Source organism: Metarhizium acridum (genome assembly GCF_019434415.1).
Source record: "Metarhizium acridum strain ARSEF 324 chromosome Unknown scaffold_13, whole genome shotgun sequence".
NCBI classification, from domain to species: domain Eukaryota; kingdom Fungi; phylum Ascomycota; class Sordariomycetes; order Hypocreales; family Clavicipitaceae; genus Metarhizium; species Metarhizium acridum.
This window is the reverse complement of record NW_027094016.1, coordinates 1,474,115-1,490,594: the sequence shown is the minus strand read 5'-3', so window position 1 is coordinate 1,490,594 and position 16,480 is coordinate 1,474,115. Positions and strand designations below refer to the sequence as shown.

General features: G+C 29.7%; 1 protein-coding gene across 1 annotated transcript; it reads left to right on the top strand.

Annotated features, from left to right (window-relative positions):
* The first annotated feature begins 13,539 nt into the window (after positions 1-13,539).
* On the top strand, positions 13,540-16,355 carry J3458_003065 (uncharacterized protein). Its single transcript, XM_066117558.1, has 4 exons — positions 13,540-14,186; positions 14,331-14,406; positions 14,605-15,130; positions 15,196-16,355. Coding segments are annotated over exons 2-4 (879 nt in total). The 5' UTR covers positions 13,540-14,186; positions 14,331-14,404; the 3' UTR covers positions 15,547-16,355.
* Positions 16,356-16,480: the final 125 nt, after the last annotated feature.

Here is a 16,480-nt window from a genome sequence, read left to right as displayed (position 1 = left end):
TATAAGCAATTGAAAATTCGCCCCGCTTTACTTACTTTTTATTTTAAGACATAACTTTAAAGCTTAATATCTCGCTTAATATCCACATTTTAAGGTTAATTTTTAAAGATTTAAAATCACGTGACTTTTAGCTTTATTTTAATATATAATATGCTTATATAAGCATTTATTTATAATATTAAATATTTTATAGCCTTATAATACATTTATAGGTATTCTAATCTTGTAATGTATTGTAATATATTACATTACAATACAATACAATACAGTATAGTAAAAAATACAAAAAATACAATACATTTAGAGGTCTAATTATAGGTTCTTTTAACTTTAATAGTTTAATAATAAAGTTTATTATAATAGTTTACTATACTCTTTTAGGTAGTAATATTAGTTATAATTCTTCGTATAATACGTATCGCGTTAATTTTACTTTATTACACGTGTTATATTTCTTAATAACTTCTTATACTATCTTTCTGCTTTTTAAGAAGTTATACGATTTTCTTAGCCTACTAATTGTTTTCCTTACACCCTAATATTCGTATAATAGGTGCTTATATATTTCCTTAATAAGCTATTCTTAAAGTGTATTAGAAATATACTACTATTTATTATATAAGAAGGTCTTACCTTTCTTAAATAAATACGTTTTCGTTTTTTAATTATTTAAATAGCTATTATTATTAATATATAATGCGATCTAATATATTTATATTTTATTTAGCTTAACTTACTAGGTTATATTAATTTCTCGGGTGCTTAATATAAGATTTCTATTTTAATAGCGCGTAGTAAGGGTGTATTACTTACTTACTTATTTAATTTTAAGTTCTCTTTTTAGTTAAGCGCGTTTACTCTTTCGTTTTTAGATTCTTTATAGTATATAATTTTAAAGTTATAATTTATAAGGGTTTTATATTATTTAATCTATTATTTATTTAAATTCTTTATAGTTAAGAACGATATAAGATTCTTGTAATTAATATAGACCTTAATTTAATACGTTACTCCTATAAGATAGTGTCTTTATTCTTTAAAGCACTTAATAATAGCTATAAGTTCTTTATTATAAATCCTATAATTAAGTTTAGGTTTATAGAGTTTCTTTAGAAGAATATAATTAGGTGTAATCTTTTTTAATTATCTTATTATTTAAGCTATTCGCCTAATATAAAGTTTAAGGCGTTTATTTTAAGCTTATAAGGTTTATCTTAATTAAATGCTTTTAATATAAGTTTTAACGTAACTAAATCTTTTATCTTTTAGAATACTATAGCTTCTAGTTTATTCTATTAAAAGCTAACTTCTTTTTTTATTAGGTTTATAAAAGGTTATAAAATGTCTTTATACTCGCTTAAGAACTTATAATAAAAGTTTATAAATGCTATAAATTCTTTAACTTCTTTTAGATTTTTTAGTGTAGGTTATTTCTTAATAGTTTTAATCTTATTTAAGCTTATTTATATTTCTTTATATATAAGTATATACCTTAAAAGTGTATAGTATTCTAGTGGAACTAGTATTTTAAGGCTTTAACTAAGAGTTTATTATTCTATAGAGTTTATAATACCTTATATACATGTTATTTGTGTTTCTTAAGGGTATTTAAGTAAATAAGAATATTATTAAGGTATATAACTATAAATACTTTTAGTTGTTTTCGTAAGATTATATTAATTATTGTTTAAAAGGTTACTAGTATATTAATAAGCTTAAAAGGTATTACTAGATATTTATAGTATTCTCTACTAGTTTAAAATACTATTATTTACTTATAGCCTTCTTTTATTTATATAAGGTTATAAGCTTCTTTTAAGTTAAGTATAGTAAACTATTTAGCTTTTTTAACTTTATCTCTAATTTCTATTATAAGCGGTAATAGGTTCAAATCCTAATTATAATCTTATTTAAGTGTTAGTAATTAATATATAGTTATAGTTTCCCGTTCTTCTTTAATACCTATAAGATTAGGTATTCTATTAGAGACTTTAATAGTTATATATATCCCTTTTATAGTATATTCTTTAAATACTCCTTAAGCGTCTTATCTTACTTAAGGTTTTAAGAATAAATTTTATTAAACGTTAATTTAATACTAGGCTAGAGTTTAATCTTATAATTCTAGCGTAAATACTTTAGTAGTCCTATTTTTAGCTCTTCGTTAAATAGCTTACTATACTTTAAGTATTTCTTAGAAATCTCCGTTATTTTAGCTTTAAGCTCTCTAATAATTACGTATATTTCTAGAGGCCTATTATAGTTTAAATAAGGTACCCTTTATAAGCTACTCTTAGCTTTATAATCGTATTCTAGTAAATTCTATTAAAGTTAACTAGTTCTTTAATTAACTTATAGATTACTTGCTTATAATTAGAGTATTCTTAATATAATATCGTGTTTTAAGATTACTATAATATTTAATGTAACTTAGTGTTTCGTGCCTTATATATTAACTAAAAGCTATATAACTTTTATATTAACTACTCCTTAATTATACTTTACTATAGTTTCTTCTATAATTATAAGTTAATAAAGCTTATCTTTAGGTGTTTAAGGTAATTGTAATTTATTAACGAGATTTAGTAAGATAAAATTTCCTTATACTCTACTATTAATTATTACCTAAATCTTTTATTCTATTATAATTATATTAATTATAAGGTGTGCTATATTATTAATATTTATAGTATATAAAGACCTATTAGATCTCCGTTAAGAAATTAGTTTTAATTATAATAATAGCTATTATTTCTTAATTTATTAATTCTATTCTTATATTATTCTTTAGCGCGTTATTTTAGGCGCTATTATTAGTAATTATCCTTTAATATATTATTAAAGCTTTCTTAGTAATCGCTTAATCTACTATTTGTGTTAATTAAACTTAAGCTAAGTAAGTTACTCGTAATTATATAGTTCCCTTTCTTCTTATATTATAAGGTTATAGCTTAGATAGTATATACGTTATTCTTAGTATAATATAACTTCTCGTTTAATATCTTTAAATTAGTTTATTATAATTTTAGTTGTATTATAAGGGTTATTTTTCTTCCCTTTTATTCTCGTAGAAACTATTTATTACCTTACTTATTACTAAGATACGTGTAGTAATTATTATTATAATAAAAGGTTTAATTAAGAAGTTTATATTTAATTTTAGGTTTATCTTTCTTAATTAAATAATTCTCTTCTTCTTAAATTTATTCTAATAAAGGTTCACTTTTTAATAAGGGTATTTAATATTTCTAAAAGTTATTAGGTATTAGTTAGGTTTTAAATTCCTAATCTTTATTTAAACTAATATTATTTATTAACGTAAAGCTTTCTTTATTACTTATTATACTAAGATTTCGCGTGGGTAAGTCTTCTTAGTTTATAATATAAAGCTTTTTACCTTTAAAAATTAGCTTTTATAGCTTCTTTAAGGCTTTATATTTATTTATAAAGTGTTTAGTCTTACTATAATTATAATAAGTCTTTCCTCTTTTCTTATTTATAACGTTAAGTTCTATAGGTTTAGCGTAATACCTATATATTATTAATATTTAGTATAACTTACTATTATTAGGTTTATTAAACCTAGTATATAATTTAAATTTCTTATAACTTTTTTCGTAATATTACTTATATAAACGGTTATTTACCTTAATAATTATTTTAATAAAGTTATTAAATAACTTAGAATAATCTTCTTAATAAATATTATCCTTTACTTCTTCTTTAAGTTCTTAATAGAAGACTTTTATTTTAGGTTTAGTATTCCAATTAAGTTTTACTATAATACGTTTAAACTCCCTAGTATAATAAGCTATAAATCTAGTCTACTTAAGTTAAGTAAGCTATTATAAAGCTTTTTTATGCTTATTAGGGTTTTTAAATGTAATAAGAAGTTATTCTTTAAAGGTTTTATAATTAAAGAAGATATAAATAACTTTTACTTTAACTTTAACGCTATATTTAAGATATACGTAAAGGGTTAGCTTCTATTATTCCATTACTTTTCTAGTTAAGAGGTTATTAATATAAAGAATTTATAACTTAAGTGTTATATAGATTTTTTCGTTAACTTATAGGTAAGCTTAAGCTTATATAAGAAAGTTTCTTATATTACCCTTATAGTTATTATATAATTTAAGCTTAAAGAATTTTAATATATTATTATTATTAATAGAGAATATAGGTATAAGATTTTAAACTACTATAAGTTTCTCTTCTTATACCTTAAGTTTTTCGTAGAGATTATTTTATTAGTTAAGAAGCTATTAATTCTACTTTTTAAGCTTAATAATCTTATTATAAAGGTACTTTATTATCTCCCTAAGGTTAGTAATCTTTCCGCTTAAAGTAAATATCTTAGAAGTTATTACTACTTAAAGTTTTAAGGTAACTTATTAAATAGAATTAATTAAAATGTAATAATAGCTTAGGTTTTAAGGTATAATAGGTTTATTTCTTAGAAAGTAAGTTAAGTTAAATGCTATAAAGTAGCTTTTAAGTAGTATTATAATAAGGCCATTAAGAGTATAACTCTTAATAGTAAGACTATTACTTAAATTAATTAATAGAGATCTAAACTATCTAGCTACGGGCAGAGCTCTTACGAATATAGTAAATACAAGTGTATTGTGTATTGTATTTTGTATTGTATTGTATTTTCGTGTATTGTATTTAAATACATTACATTACATTAGTAAAATACCTATAAATGTATTTTAAGGAAAAAAGACCCTTGTTTTTTTAACTTAAAATTATAAGGCTAATTATAAGGGTTATAAGGAAAAGTTTTATATCATTTAAAAGAGCTAAATCAGCTCTTTAAAATGCCTTACTTTTTACTATTATTAGTTACTACATTAAGAAGTTATAAGCAATTGAAAATCCGCCCCGCTTTACTTTCTTTTTATTTTAAGACATAACTTTAAAGCTTAATATCTCGCTTAATATCCACATTTTAAGATTAATTTTTAAAGATTTAAAATCACGTGATTTTTAGCTTTATTTTAATATATAATATGCTTATATAAGCATTTATTTATAATATTAAATATTTTATAGCCTTATAATACATTTATAGGTATTCTAATCTTGTAATGTATTGTAATATATTACATTACAATACAATACAATACAGTATAGTAAAAAATACAAAAAATACAATACATTTAGAGGTCTGGCTACGGGAATACCTTCTCCTTAAGTACCCGTTTATCTCTTTATTATAGACCTGAATTATTTAAATCGCTTAATAATTCTAATAATCCCGTCTTATTAGATTATCTATATAATCTAATAAGCTATTACGTAACCTATTATCCTTGTTAGTTAGTAGCTGTGCCTACCCTTACTAGTGCGGCCTAGCTTCCCGCGTCTCGTGCAGTGACGTTCGTAACATTTTCTTTAGGTGTTATATTATACTACACTATCCTAGGCCTAGCGTAACGCTATGTCCCGGATATTTCTAGTATAGTTAGTGTATTATAGTAAACTTTACTTTATCCTTACTTTTAGGGCTACCTAGCTAGGCTTAGCTAGCTGCTGCTAGCTGTTTAAGGCCTACTATAGCCTTTATAAGAGCTTTAAATTAAGCTGCTAATTTTCCTTCCTTTCTTCCTTCTTTAAACCCTTAATTTTCGTACGTATAGCCTCTTTTCATAGCCTTTAATATTAGGCTAGCCTTATAATAGCTTTTAGCTCTCTTTATAAGCTCGTTAGAGTTATGCTTATATTAGCTTATTTTCTAAGCGTTTTCTAGGCGAATTTAATTAACGCGCGTCGTTTTTTTTAAGCTTTTTCTCGTCTCTTATAGCTCCTATAAGCTTTTTTTAATTTAAGGTAAGTTCTTACCTAGTATTAGGCCGGTACTAGGCGTCCCTCTCTCTTATCTTATTTACTATTTTTAATTATATATTAGTTTATTTTACTTCGTGTATTTACTTAACTTTAGCCTAGTTTTAATATCTTTCTATTAATATTTTATAGAAGCTTATCGTTTTTAAAATAGTTATACTTAACGCTACCCTTAAGGTACGTTTTAACTAATTAATTAACTTTAATTTAGTAGCGGTATTAACTTAGCTGTAAAAGAATAGCTCTTTTAAGGGTAAGATACTTACGCTTACCTAAAAGAAAAAGGCTATTAAGTAAAAGGTTATTATAAGTACCCTTATTTTACTCTAGCTTAGCGTTATGTTAATATTCGTGTAGGTTAGCGCTTAGCGCTAAATCCTATATTTACCTTATATAGCTTAAGTTACTACTAGTATAAAGAAGAGCTAAGCTTATCTTTATTATATTATCTTTAATAAGATTATTCCTATACCTTAACTTTAGCCTAGCTTTATTAACTCTTATAGAATCTAGTATTATTACTTGTTTTAATTACTAGGTTTATAATTATTCTTACCTAAAGATAAGTTAAGTCTAGCTTAACTTTAGCCTATAATCTTATTATTTTTATGTGTTAATTAATACTTTATAGGTTTCTATTAATACTAAGACCCGTTTAATTTTACCCTAGCTTTAAAATAAGCTTATTAAGCTTATTAATACTTCTAAGCCTTAAGTGTATACCCCTATTATACCCTTAACTTTAGCTTTAATTTAGTTCTAGTTTTTAGCTTAATTAAAGGCTAATATAACTATTCTTTAAAAACTATATAATAAGCTTAAGGGTAAGGCTACTATTAGCCTAGCCTTAGCCACCTATAGTAGTAGTAATTAGAAGGAGTTATTAGCTGCTATAAAGCGCGTTATTAAGTTAGTATTAGCTTTAGGTACTACCTAAGAGAAAATAAATAATTTATTATAGTAATTACTCGTTATTATAAAGGAGACTATTATATTTAATAATAGTGCTAGCTCGTTTTTAGTGCGTCTTTCCCGTTATTTTCTTATATTATCGTTTATAGCCTTATTAAAGTTAATGCTTACTTAAGAATTATAATTTAAGCGTAAGTAGTCTAATAGAGGTACTAAGTAGTAAGTGGAGCGCTATTCGCTTATCTTTAGGCTTAAATCTATCGTTTAATGGGGAGAATACTTCAAAGGAGAATAATATAACCTAGTATTATTAGCTAGGTTTTTCTATTACTACGCTATTAGGCTAGGTTTAGCTCTAAGTTATAGTTTACTATTATAATAGATTAGGTTCCTTTTATTTAATCGTTTTTTATATGTTAAACCCTAGTATTACCTTAGCTTAAGCAGAGCTCTTACAAATATAGTAAATACAAGTGTATTGTGTATTGTATTTTGTATTGTATTGTATTTTCGTGTATTGTATTTAAATACATTACATTACATTAGTAAAATACCTATAAATGTATTTTAAGGAAAAAAGACCCTTGTTTTTTTAACTTAAAATTATAAGGCTAATTATAAGGGTTATAAGGAAAAGTTTTATATCATTTAAAAGAACTAAATTAGCTCTTTAAAACGCCCCACTTTTTACTATTATAAGTTACTACATTAAGAAGTTATAAGCAATTGAAAATTCGCCCCGCTTTACTTACTTTTTATTTTAAGACATAACTTTAAAGCTTAATATCTCGCTTAATATCCACATTTGAAGGTTAATTTTTAAAGATTCAAAATCACGTGACTTTCAGCTTTATTTTAATATATAATATGCTTATATAAGCATTTATTTATAATATTAAATATTTTATAGCCTTATAATACATTTATAGGTATTCTAATCTTGTAATGTATTGTAATATATTACATTACAATACAATACAATACAGTATAGTAAAAAATACAAAAAATACAATACATTTAGAGGTCTGAGCTTAGGTTTAGCTTTAGCTTACCCTTAGCGTTATTATTAGCTCGCGTAGCCTATCTTTTTATAAGTAATATAGTAAGGTAATAGTAGGGAAGCTTACCTATATTTAATAGCTATTAAGTTAAGGTTTATACTAGGCTAGCGTTCCCTAGGGCCTAGCGAAATTCCCTGTAATCCTTAGGCTAACTCTATAATTAGCTATTATTATATAGTAGGTATTTAATAATAACGTAGTATACGTTCTTTACGTTTATTTTATATTAGTATAAAAGGGACTTTACCCTAAGAACGCGCTACTTATAAAGAAATTTATTAAGACTTATATAGCTAATACGCAGCTATATTAAGGTTATTATTTCGTGTTTTAATAGGTTTAAGTATATTCTCTCGCTTTACTTAACGGGTTTAAGTTAGGGTACATTCTTTACTACCTTAACGTTTCTTTATAGGTAGCGATTTTTAGCCTTATAATACTAATAGTAGAATTTATATTACTAGTTTACCTATAGCGCCTCCCGCGTAATACCGCTTTAGCTTTAGGTTTATAGCTATTATATAATTCCTTTATTAGGTTTTCTTTATAATTCGCGCCTTTATTTAAGTACCCTTACTACGAATACGTATACCGTATAGATTCGGCCTAATATCCCTAAGTCTTTACTATTTAAAGCGCCTTTTTATATAATTTAAATAAAGGTTTAGCGGTAAAATAGCTACTTTTACTTTAAGCTAGGGGATTAAAGTAGCTTTAAACGCTCTAGTAATAGCTTAAAGGTATTCTAATTATTTACTAGTAAGTTATTACGTAATACCTCTTAGCTTACTATATATCTCCGTTAATTTATAATATACGCTTACTTTATAGGTAATAATAGATTAAACTACCTATTTATATAAGTGTTTAGCTTCTTTATAAAAGTATCCCTAAGCAAATACTATAAGGGAGGTAAGAGCAAGCTATTACTAGGTTAACTTATCTTTAATCTTTATCTAATATTTATTTTAAGTGAGCTTTTAATTAAGTTACACGTTTAAGAAGTATACTTTTATAATTATTAATAATATCTTCGCGTTATTAAGGTAAACGCGTGTTATTATTAGCATTTATATACGGCTAAAGTGTATAAGCTTACTCTTTACTAGGTTAAAGTAAACTCTAGCATTTACTACCTAATTTACGCACGTATTTTAAGCGGTTTTAAGGTATTATCGCGTTTAATTTAGTGTCTTATTAAAGGCTAGAATATTTATATTATTAGCAAAACCTATAGTAAGAATGCCTAGTACTTTTTAAAGTCGCTTATAAAGCAAGGTAATATAAAGTAAAAATAATATTAATAAGAGTAATAAACCTTATAAAACACCTATTAATATTTAATAGACCTAAGATATTTATTTATTAAAGTATAAGCGGCTTATTCTTAACTTAATTATAGCTTAAATTAACGCGATTATCTAGTAGGGAAGCTTTACCTTTAAAAGTATTTAAATAAGTTTAAGGTAGCTAATTATACTAAAGGCGCTACTAATATTTAGTTAAAGAAGTAAGGTAATACCGTGTTAGCTTTAAGCTATTTTAATTACTTTTATTACAATCTTAAGCGTAGTTTTAGTAGACTTATCCCTTTTATTCCCCATTTATAGGTCTAAGAGTATTACCTTTACCTTAATAACCCGCGTAATTTATCTTATAATTATAGCCTTTATAACTTTACCTATTACGTTTAAGAGTAATATTAGCCTCTAGCTACCCGCCTATTTATAGTCCTTTAGCTTTTTCGCTAGCTTTTATAATATAACTACTTTAAAGGTATAAAACTAGGCTAAAAAGTAAGCGTATTTAAGCGAGCTATTAAGAAGATAAGTAATTACTTTAATAAGAGGTCCCTTATAGGCCTTTAAAAGGCCTACTAGTATCTTATTATTTTTAAGGGCCTTTTAACTTACCGTAAACGCTAAGGCTATTTTTATTTTAATAGGGTTAACGCGGTCTTCTTTTAAAATATAAATAGTGTTAAGCTAGGGGAAGATTAGGTTTAAAATAGCTTTAAGGTTAACCGTAAACTTAGGGAAGAATTTCTTAGTAAGAATATTAGCCTTTTTAATATACTTTACAGCTAATTGCTTTATAGAATCGTTTAAGTTACTTTAATATAACGGTAAGAGGTTAGCTTACTTTAAGGGGGTATAGCTTTAAAGTCTCGCTTATCTTTTTAATTTTTAAAGGCCTCCTTTAGCTAATAATACCTTTCTTAAGGCGTTTTACCACGTGCTTCTCCTTTCTTTAACTATAGTTTAGGTTTAAGCCTTTTTTACCTTACGGTAAAGCCGCTAATTTAGCTTTATACGTCTTTTAACCTAAGCTCTCTTCGCTTTACGCGTAGCTACTATTACCTTAGCTACGCGGCTAATCTACTAGAATTCCCCTTTAAGTTTACCCTTTCTCTTCTTTAAGGCTATTAATTAAGCGATTTCTTATAATTACTTAATAAGCTAATTTATATATTTATTAATCTCTTAGCGGTTTTAAATTAATGCTAGAGCTATCTTTAAGCTAAAGTAGTATTATACCTTTATAGCTACTAGATTATCTTTTATCTTCTTTTATATATATCTTAATGGTAAGGTATCTAATATAAGCTCCTTCTCTTTAAGGTTAACACTAATTAACTATAAGATATAGTTAAATTTAATTATATTAGGCGCGCTTAAGTATATTACTTTAAGGCTTTTTATAACCTACGCTAGGTTTATAATGCTATTCTTATAGCCGTAGTATTATTAGGTAGATTCCCTATATAGCGTAATAAGTGCGAGTTATTACCGCTCTATTATTTATAGAAGTCTCTTTACTCTATTAAATATTTTACTATAAGCGTTCTATAATAGGTGTTTTTAGTTAAAATTACTAACGAAAACGCTCTAGTTTAAGGGCTTTATTATCTCTAATTTTATTAATAATATTTACTAGTTAAGGCCTAATAGCTTTAAATAAAGTGAAAAAATATTAATGCCTTTAAGCGTTACGTAGCTTTAATTCTTTTCTTCTTAGGCCTTTTACGTGCTAGGGCTATGCCTTTTATTAATATATATAGCGTTTCTTTCTTTATAATATACTAGGTAATATTTACTAAGCTTTAAGCTAGGGAGCTAGCTATACCTTATTATTTCTTATTCTTATATTATTATTAGGTTAATATTAAAGCTATATTATAGTGCTATATATATAAGTGTATTCTTTTTATTAACGTTCTAATAAAGGATTTTTATTATTACTAGGTAAAGGGTTAAATAATTATAATTAGCACTTCTATTAAAAGGGTGCTAGCTAAAAGGTAACTAGTATACTATAGTATTTTATTTAATTAAGAGTTAGTAGCGTTATAGTAATTATAGCTTTCTAGTAAACGCTCTCTCTTCTTTATAAGGGGTTAATTTTCCACTAAGAATAGGTTACTCTTAGCTCTTAGTCTTAGGCGATATTTATTATTATAATATAGCTTAGTAAACCTTATTAGGCGTTTTATATATACTTCTTTAGCTTTATTCTAGTATTCCTTTAATATAAGGTAAAGGTAAGACTAGGCTAAATACGCTTTAAAGTAAAGAACGCACTTTTCTCTAGTATTTAATGTAATAATAGAGTAGCTTTCTTCTCTATTATTATATTAAGTAATAGCGTACTAGCCGCACCTTAATATCACCTTATAATACTTAATAATATAACCTATCTTATAGTAATTATAGTATTAATATAGGTTAAGGGTTTTATTATAGGGTTTAATATTAAATATCTTAGCCTTATATATAAGTTTAATTTAGTATAGCCTATTCGCTTACTTTATCCCTTTAACTCTTAGAATTAAAACCGTTTATATTATAACGTTACTTTAAGGGTAACGCGTTATAGCGCGTATAATCTTCGCGTTATTTTCCCTATTAAGGTTAGCTATAAGGTCTTCTTTTTTAGTGTGTTAAATAAAGAAGGCCTTTATTATAATACTAAGAATTCTCGTGTAAATTATTACTTTTAGCTTAAAGGTAGCTTAAATCTAGTTTATGTTTTTCTTAAAGGAGAAGGCGTTATCTTAGAATATAATTACTATATCTCTACTAGGTAACCTACGTATAGCTATTATTACGTTGCTTTTTAGAGCTTAATTTACGGTTTTTACCGTGTCTTTAATAGTTTAGTTTTAAAGTGCTTTTATAATTATAATACCTTTAATAATAATTTTATAATATTAATAGTTAAGAATAACTAAGAGAAGAGGTTTCTAGGTTTACGCTTTAACTAAGCTAGTTATAACACTTACTTAAGTTCTCTATTAAGTGGTACTGTAAAGTGCTTCTTATATTACGGCTATAATCGTATTATAAAGCTACACTTTCGTTATTAGGGTATTATTAATAATAGCTATAGCTTTAACGTAGTATCGTACTACTTTTTAAGTGGTATACTCCTTAAATAGTTTTTACACACGCTTTAACGAAGCTATTAGAATAAAACTAGCTAGTTTATTATAAATAGCGCGTTTTTTATTATTAAGTTTATCTTAAATCGCGTTTAACTTAGGGTTACGTAATACCTATTTCGTAAACTATTCTTTACTTACGTTTAGGTGATAGCAGCTTTATACAAGCCCCCTTTCTCCTTCGTCTATTACTATTAGCATTACATTCTTCACACCGCCCCTATTGCGGCCTTAATACGGCATTACGGTAAGAGGTAATTAAGTGCGAGGAATTCAAATCTTAGGTTATTTTCCGTTTTAAAGGCGATCTTAAGCTAGCGTTGCGGTGCGAGAGCGAGAGCGAAAAGTTTTTTTTAATTAATTTATAATACCTTTAATAATAATTTTATAATACTAATAGTTAAGAATAATTAAAGGGAAAGGTTTCTAGGTTTACGCCTTAACTAAGCTAGCTATAATACTTACTTAAGTCCTTTATTAAGTAATATTATAAAGTGCTTTTTATACTATAATTATAATTATATTATAAAGCTATACTTTTATAATTAAGGTATTATTAATAATAGCTATAGCTTTAACGTAATACTATATTACTTTTTAAGTAATATACTCTTTAAATAATTTTTACACACGCTTTAATAAAGCTATTAAAATAAAACTAGCTAATTTATTATAAATAATACGTTTTTTATTATTAAGTTTATCTTAAATTATATTTAACTTAAAGTTACGTGGTACTTATTTCGTAAACTATTCTTTACTTACATTTAAGTAATAATAGCTTTATATAAGCTCTCTTTCTTCTTTATTTATTACTATTAGTATTATATTCTTTATATTACCCCTATTATAGCTTTAATATAGTATTATAATAAAGGGTAATTAAGTGTAAGGAATTTAAATCTTAGGTTATTTTCCGTTTTAAAGGCGATTTTAAGCTAGCATTATAATATAAGAGCGAGAGTAAAAGTTTTTTTTTTTTTTTTCTATATTATATATATATAATTTTAAAATATATTATATTATATTTATATTTTTATTATTAGAATATAAAATAATATTTTATTAATTATATTTATTTATATATTAAAAAAAGCTTTTTATTTTTATATTTATATTTATATTTTTATATTTAATATATTTTTTAATTATATATTAAAGTATTTAAAAAAAGAAAAATATTATAATTATAATTATAATTTTTATAATTTTATAAATATATATTATAAATATTATTTAATTTATTATATTTTTTATTTTTTACATATACGTAGCCGCGTTGCTAATGTGGCCGCGTTGCTGATAAGCACCAACTTTAGTTGGTGAGGCCTTGCGAACCAGTACTAAATGTGGGGCGAGGCACGATTAAACGTCTGGTCCAGTAGCAGCCACCGATGGTGTCCTGGTGTTGGCGGGGGTGGGACTGGACATCGGGGATCAGCTGAAGTGTTGTCTGGTTGGTGGTCGCTGCAAATTGCGTAAAGAGATCGCTTCCGCCCAGTGAATGACATCATGGCGCATGCCGTCACCACGAGCATGTAAGGCTTCATCCCACAGTCGAGGAAGCTTTCCGAGACACCTCTTGGCGCCTATACCGACCAGAATAATAGACCAGAGATTCATTTCCGGGGCTTGTGTCTCGTCAAGTCGTTTCTCTTGAGTGAAAAATTATACCAGTGCCCTGGTCAGCCTGTTTGCCCTGACACCCGACACAAACTTGCATCACCGTTACCCTTCCCTTCCTCTTCAGACCCTACTTGCGCCTCTTGCTCCGCTGGGCTTGGCTGATCTTCCCCTCCTTCCTTTCGCGCTTCGTATACCCGGGATTTTGTTGTTTTATTACTGGGATCCCTGGCTGGTCATCTTGTGCAGCTTACTAGGATCGAAGCTGACGCCGACGTGCAAACTAGTCGACGCTGATTGTAAGTGTGTCTATACATCTTTTATCGGGGCTTGGCGGAGAGTTGCCTCGATTTGCCTCGATTTGAGGAGGTTGGATACTTAGGCTCCTCGGGGAGCTTGTTGGGCACTGGGAGCATGAGCTGACATAGAATCATATTCGGAAGCAACAGACGGCGTACTTGCCTCTACTTCGTCATCGCAGTTGCCTCGAATCCAAAGATACCCCGAAGCCGCCGCTATGTAAGTGACTCCGACGATGCCGCGTCCTACAACACCACGCGGACCACAGCAGACAGCTTTAGTTTTTGCGTTATAGTGACACTGCCATCCTTTCATCATGTCGCGATCAAGCTTCGACGGCTCCTTTATGCAGCTTGGTCCAGCCTACCTGCGCTACCACTCTGGGGAATCGGTAACTAACAGTCCTCCCACCCACAGGAATCGCGCGCTTTCTATCCGCTCTGGAGGCAAGTCCGGCAAAGGCTCCAGCTCCGGCAGCCAGCTTCCGAGCTTCTCCTTCAGCTCCCTCCGTGGCCAGTCTCAGCCCGAGCTGTCACGCAAGCTGTTCAAGCTCATCAAGTCTGAGAATAACCTGATTAATGCTCACGAAGCCGCTGGTCGCGAGCGCATCAACATTGCTACTCAACTATCCGAGTGGGGAGAACAGACTGGTGACGACGCCGTAAGCGACATTTCTGACAAGGTTGGTGTGGTTTTGAGCGAGATTGGCGAGCAGGAAGACACTTATGCCCATGCGTTGGACGACTCTCGTGGACGTCTCAAGTCCATCCGTAACACTGAGAAGAGCGTCCAGCCTAGCCGTGTTGGCAAGGCCAAGATTGCCGACGAGATTGCGAAGCTCAAGATGAAGGAGCCCGAGAGTGCTAGATTGGTCGTCCTGGAGCAGGAGCTTGTCCGCGCTGAAGCCGAGAATTTGGTTGCCGAAGCCCAATTGAGCAACATTGTGAGTGCGCCATGATGATAGCCCATGTCGCATCGTTTACAAAAGGCTGCTAATGAAATGAATAGACTCGTCAGAAGCTCAAGGAAGCTTATGATGCCGAGTTCCTCGCCACTATCGAGCGAGCAGAGAAGCAGATCATCCTTGCCAAGCACGGACGCCGTCTCTTGTCCCTTCTCGACGATACACCGGTTATCCCGGGTGATACTCGGCCCAACTATACCGAGGGTAGCCAGGCTCGTCAGATCCTCAACGACTGCGAGGATGACCTTCGCGACTGGCGACCAGAGGTCGAACCGTATGATGCCCCAGTCGAGGAGACTTCCCCTGCCAAAGAGAAGCAACCAGCTCTCGACATTGAGGCGGATGATGGCCCAAAGGAGACTGAGACTGGAACGAAGATTCCGGAGTCAGCTTAACAATTTGTATGGCTTTTGAAACGATTACTGCTTATCAGGCTAGTATGACTCTATTTCTTTGTTGGGTTTGGGAATTCTGGTGCTTCTAGTGTTATGTCTATGGCAAGGGGCCGTCTCTGATGTAGGTTGTACTGGGTTTACTATGTGTCGAGTATTGCAGCCGAGTATTTAATAAATTGGCCTTACTCGGCAGATCTTCTTTTGTCACAGCTTTGTGTTCAATTGATCTCATCTCAGTTCAAATGCTTAATGGAAGGCGAACCGTGCCGCACATGTCTACTCGACAACTTGCCGACACACAAGGTGAAGAAACGCAGATGAGGAGTATCCGGCATAATAACGCGGCTGCACATGACATACAGAGCGCCACGTCCTTCAACGTCCTGCTGCCTATAGAATTCGAGCTTACAAAGCTACATGGCCCGTAACCTGGTCTGTTCCGCGCTGTTGTGCCAGAGTCGTGAAACCTCGAGGGCGTCCGCCCAATATTGTAACCGATGACTGGCTGGCTGATGGTCGAGTGGTAATGTTGCGTCACCAAGAATGATGTCTTGTGTGCGCAGTTTGTCAGTTATCGGGGGCAAGCAAACAGTTTTGGAATGCGTAGACACAATGCTGTCGTTACGCTTCGTGCTGCCGAGGCCAGGTGATGATGTGGGTGGTAGGCATCGTGGACGTTGCGCAAGTCCATGCAATGGAAAAGACGAAATACGTTCAGTCACGCAAAGCAAGAAGAAGAAAGGCATGACAACGGCACATGGCGCAATAGAATGAGGCGTTGTGATACTCCGCATACGGGCGAAGACTGGTCCTTGGCAAAGACTGATGAATTTGATGAGAGCCGAGGTGACGCCGCAGGGTGAGCTAGAACGGCTAGGCATTTGGCCCACCGTGGGATCGAATTATTGGCTCCAGGACAGTCGGCGTTCCCAAG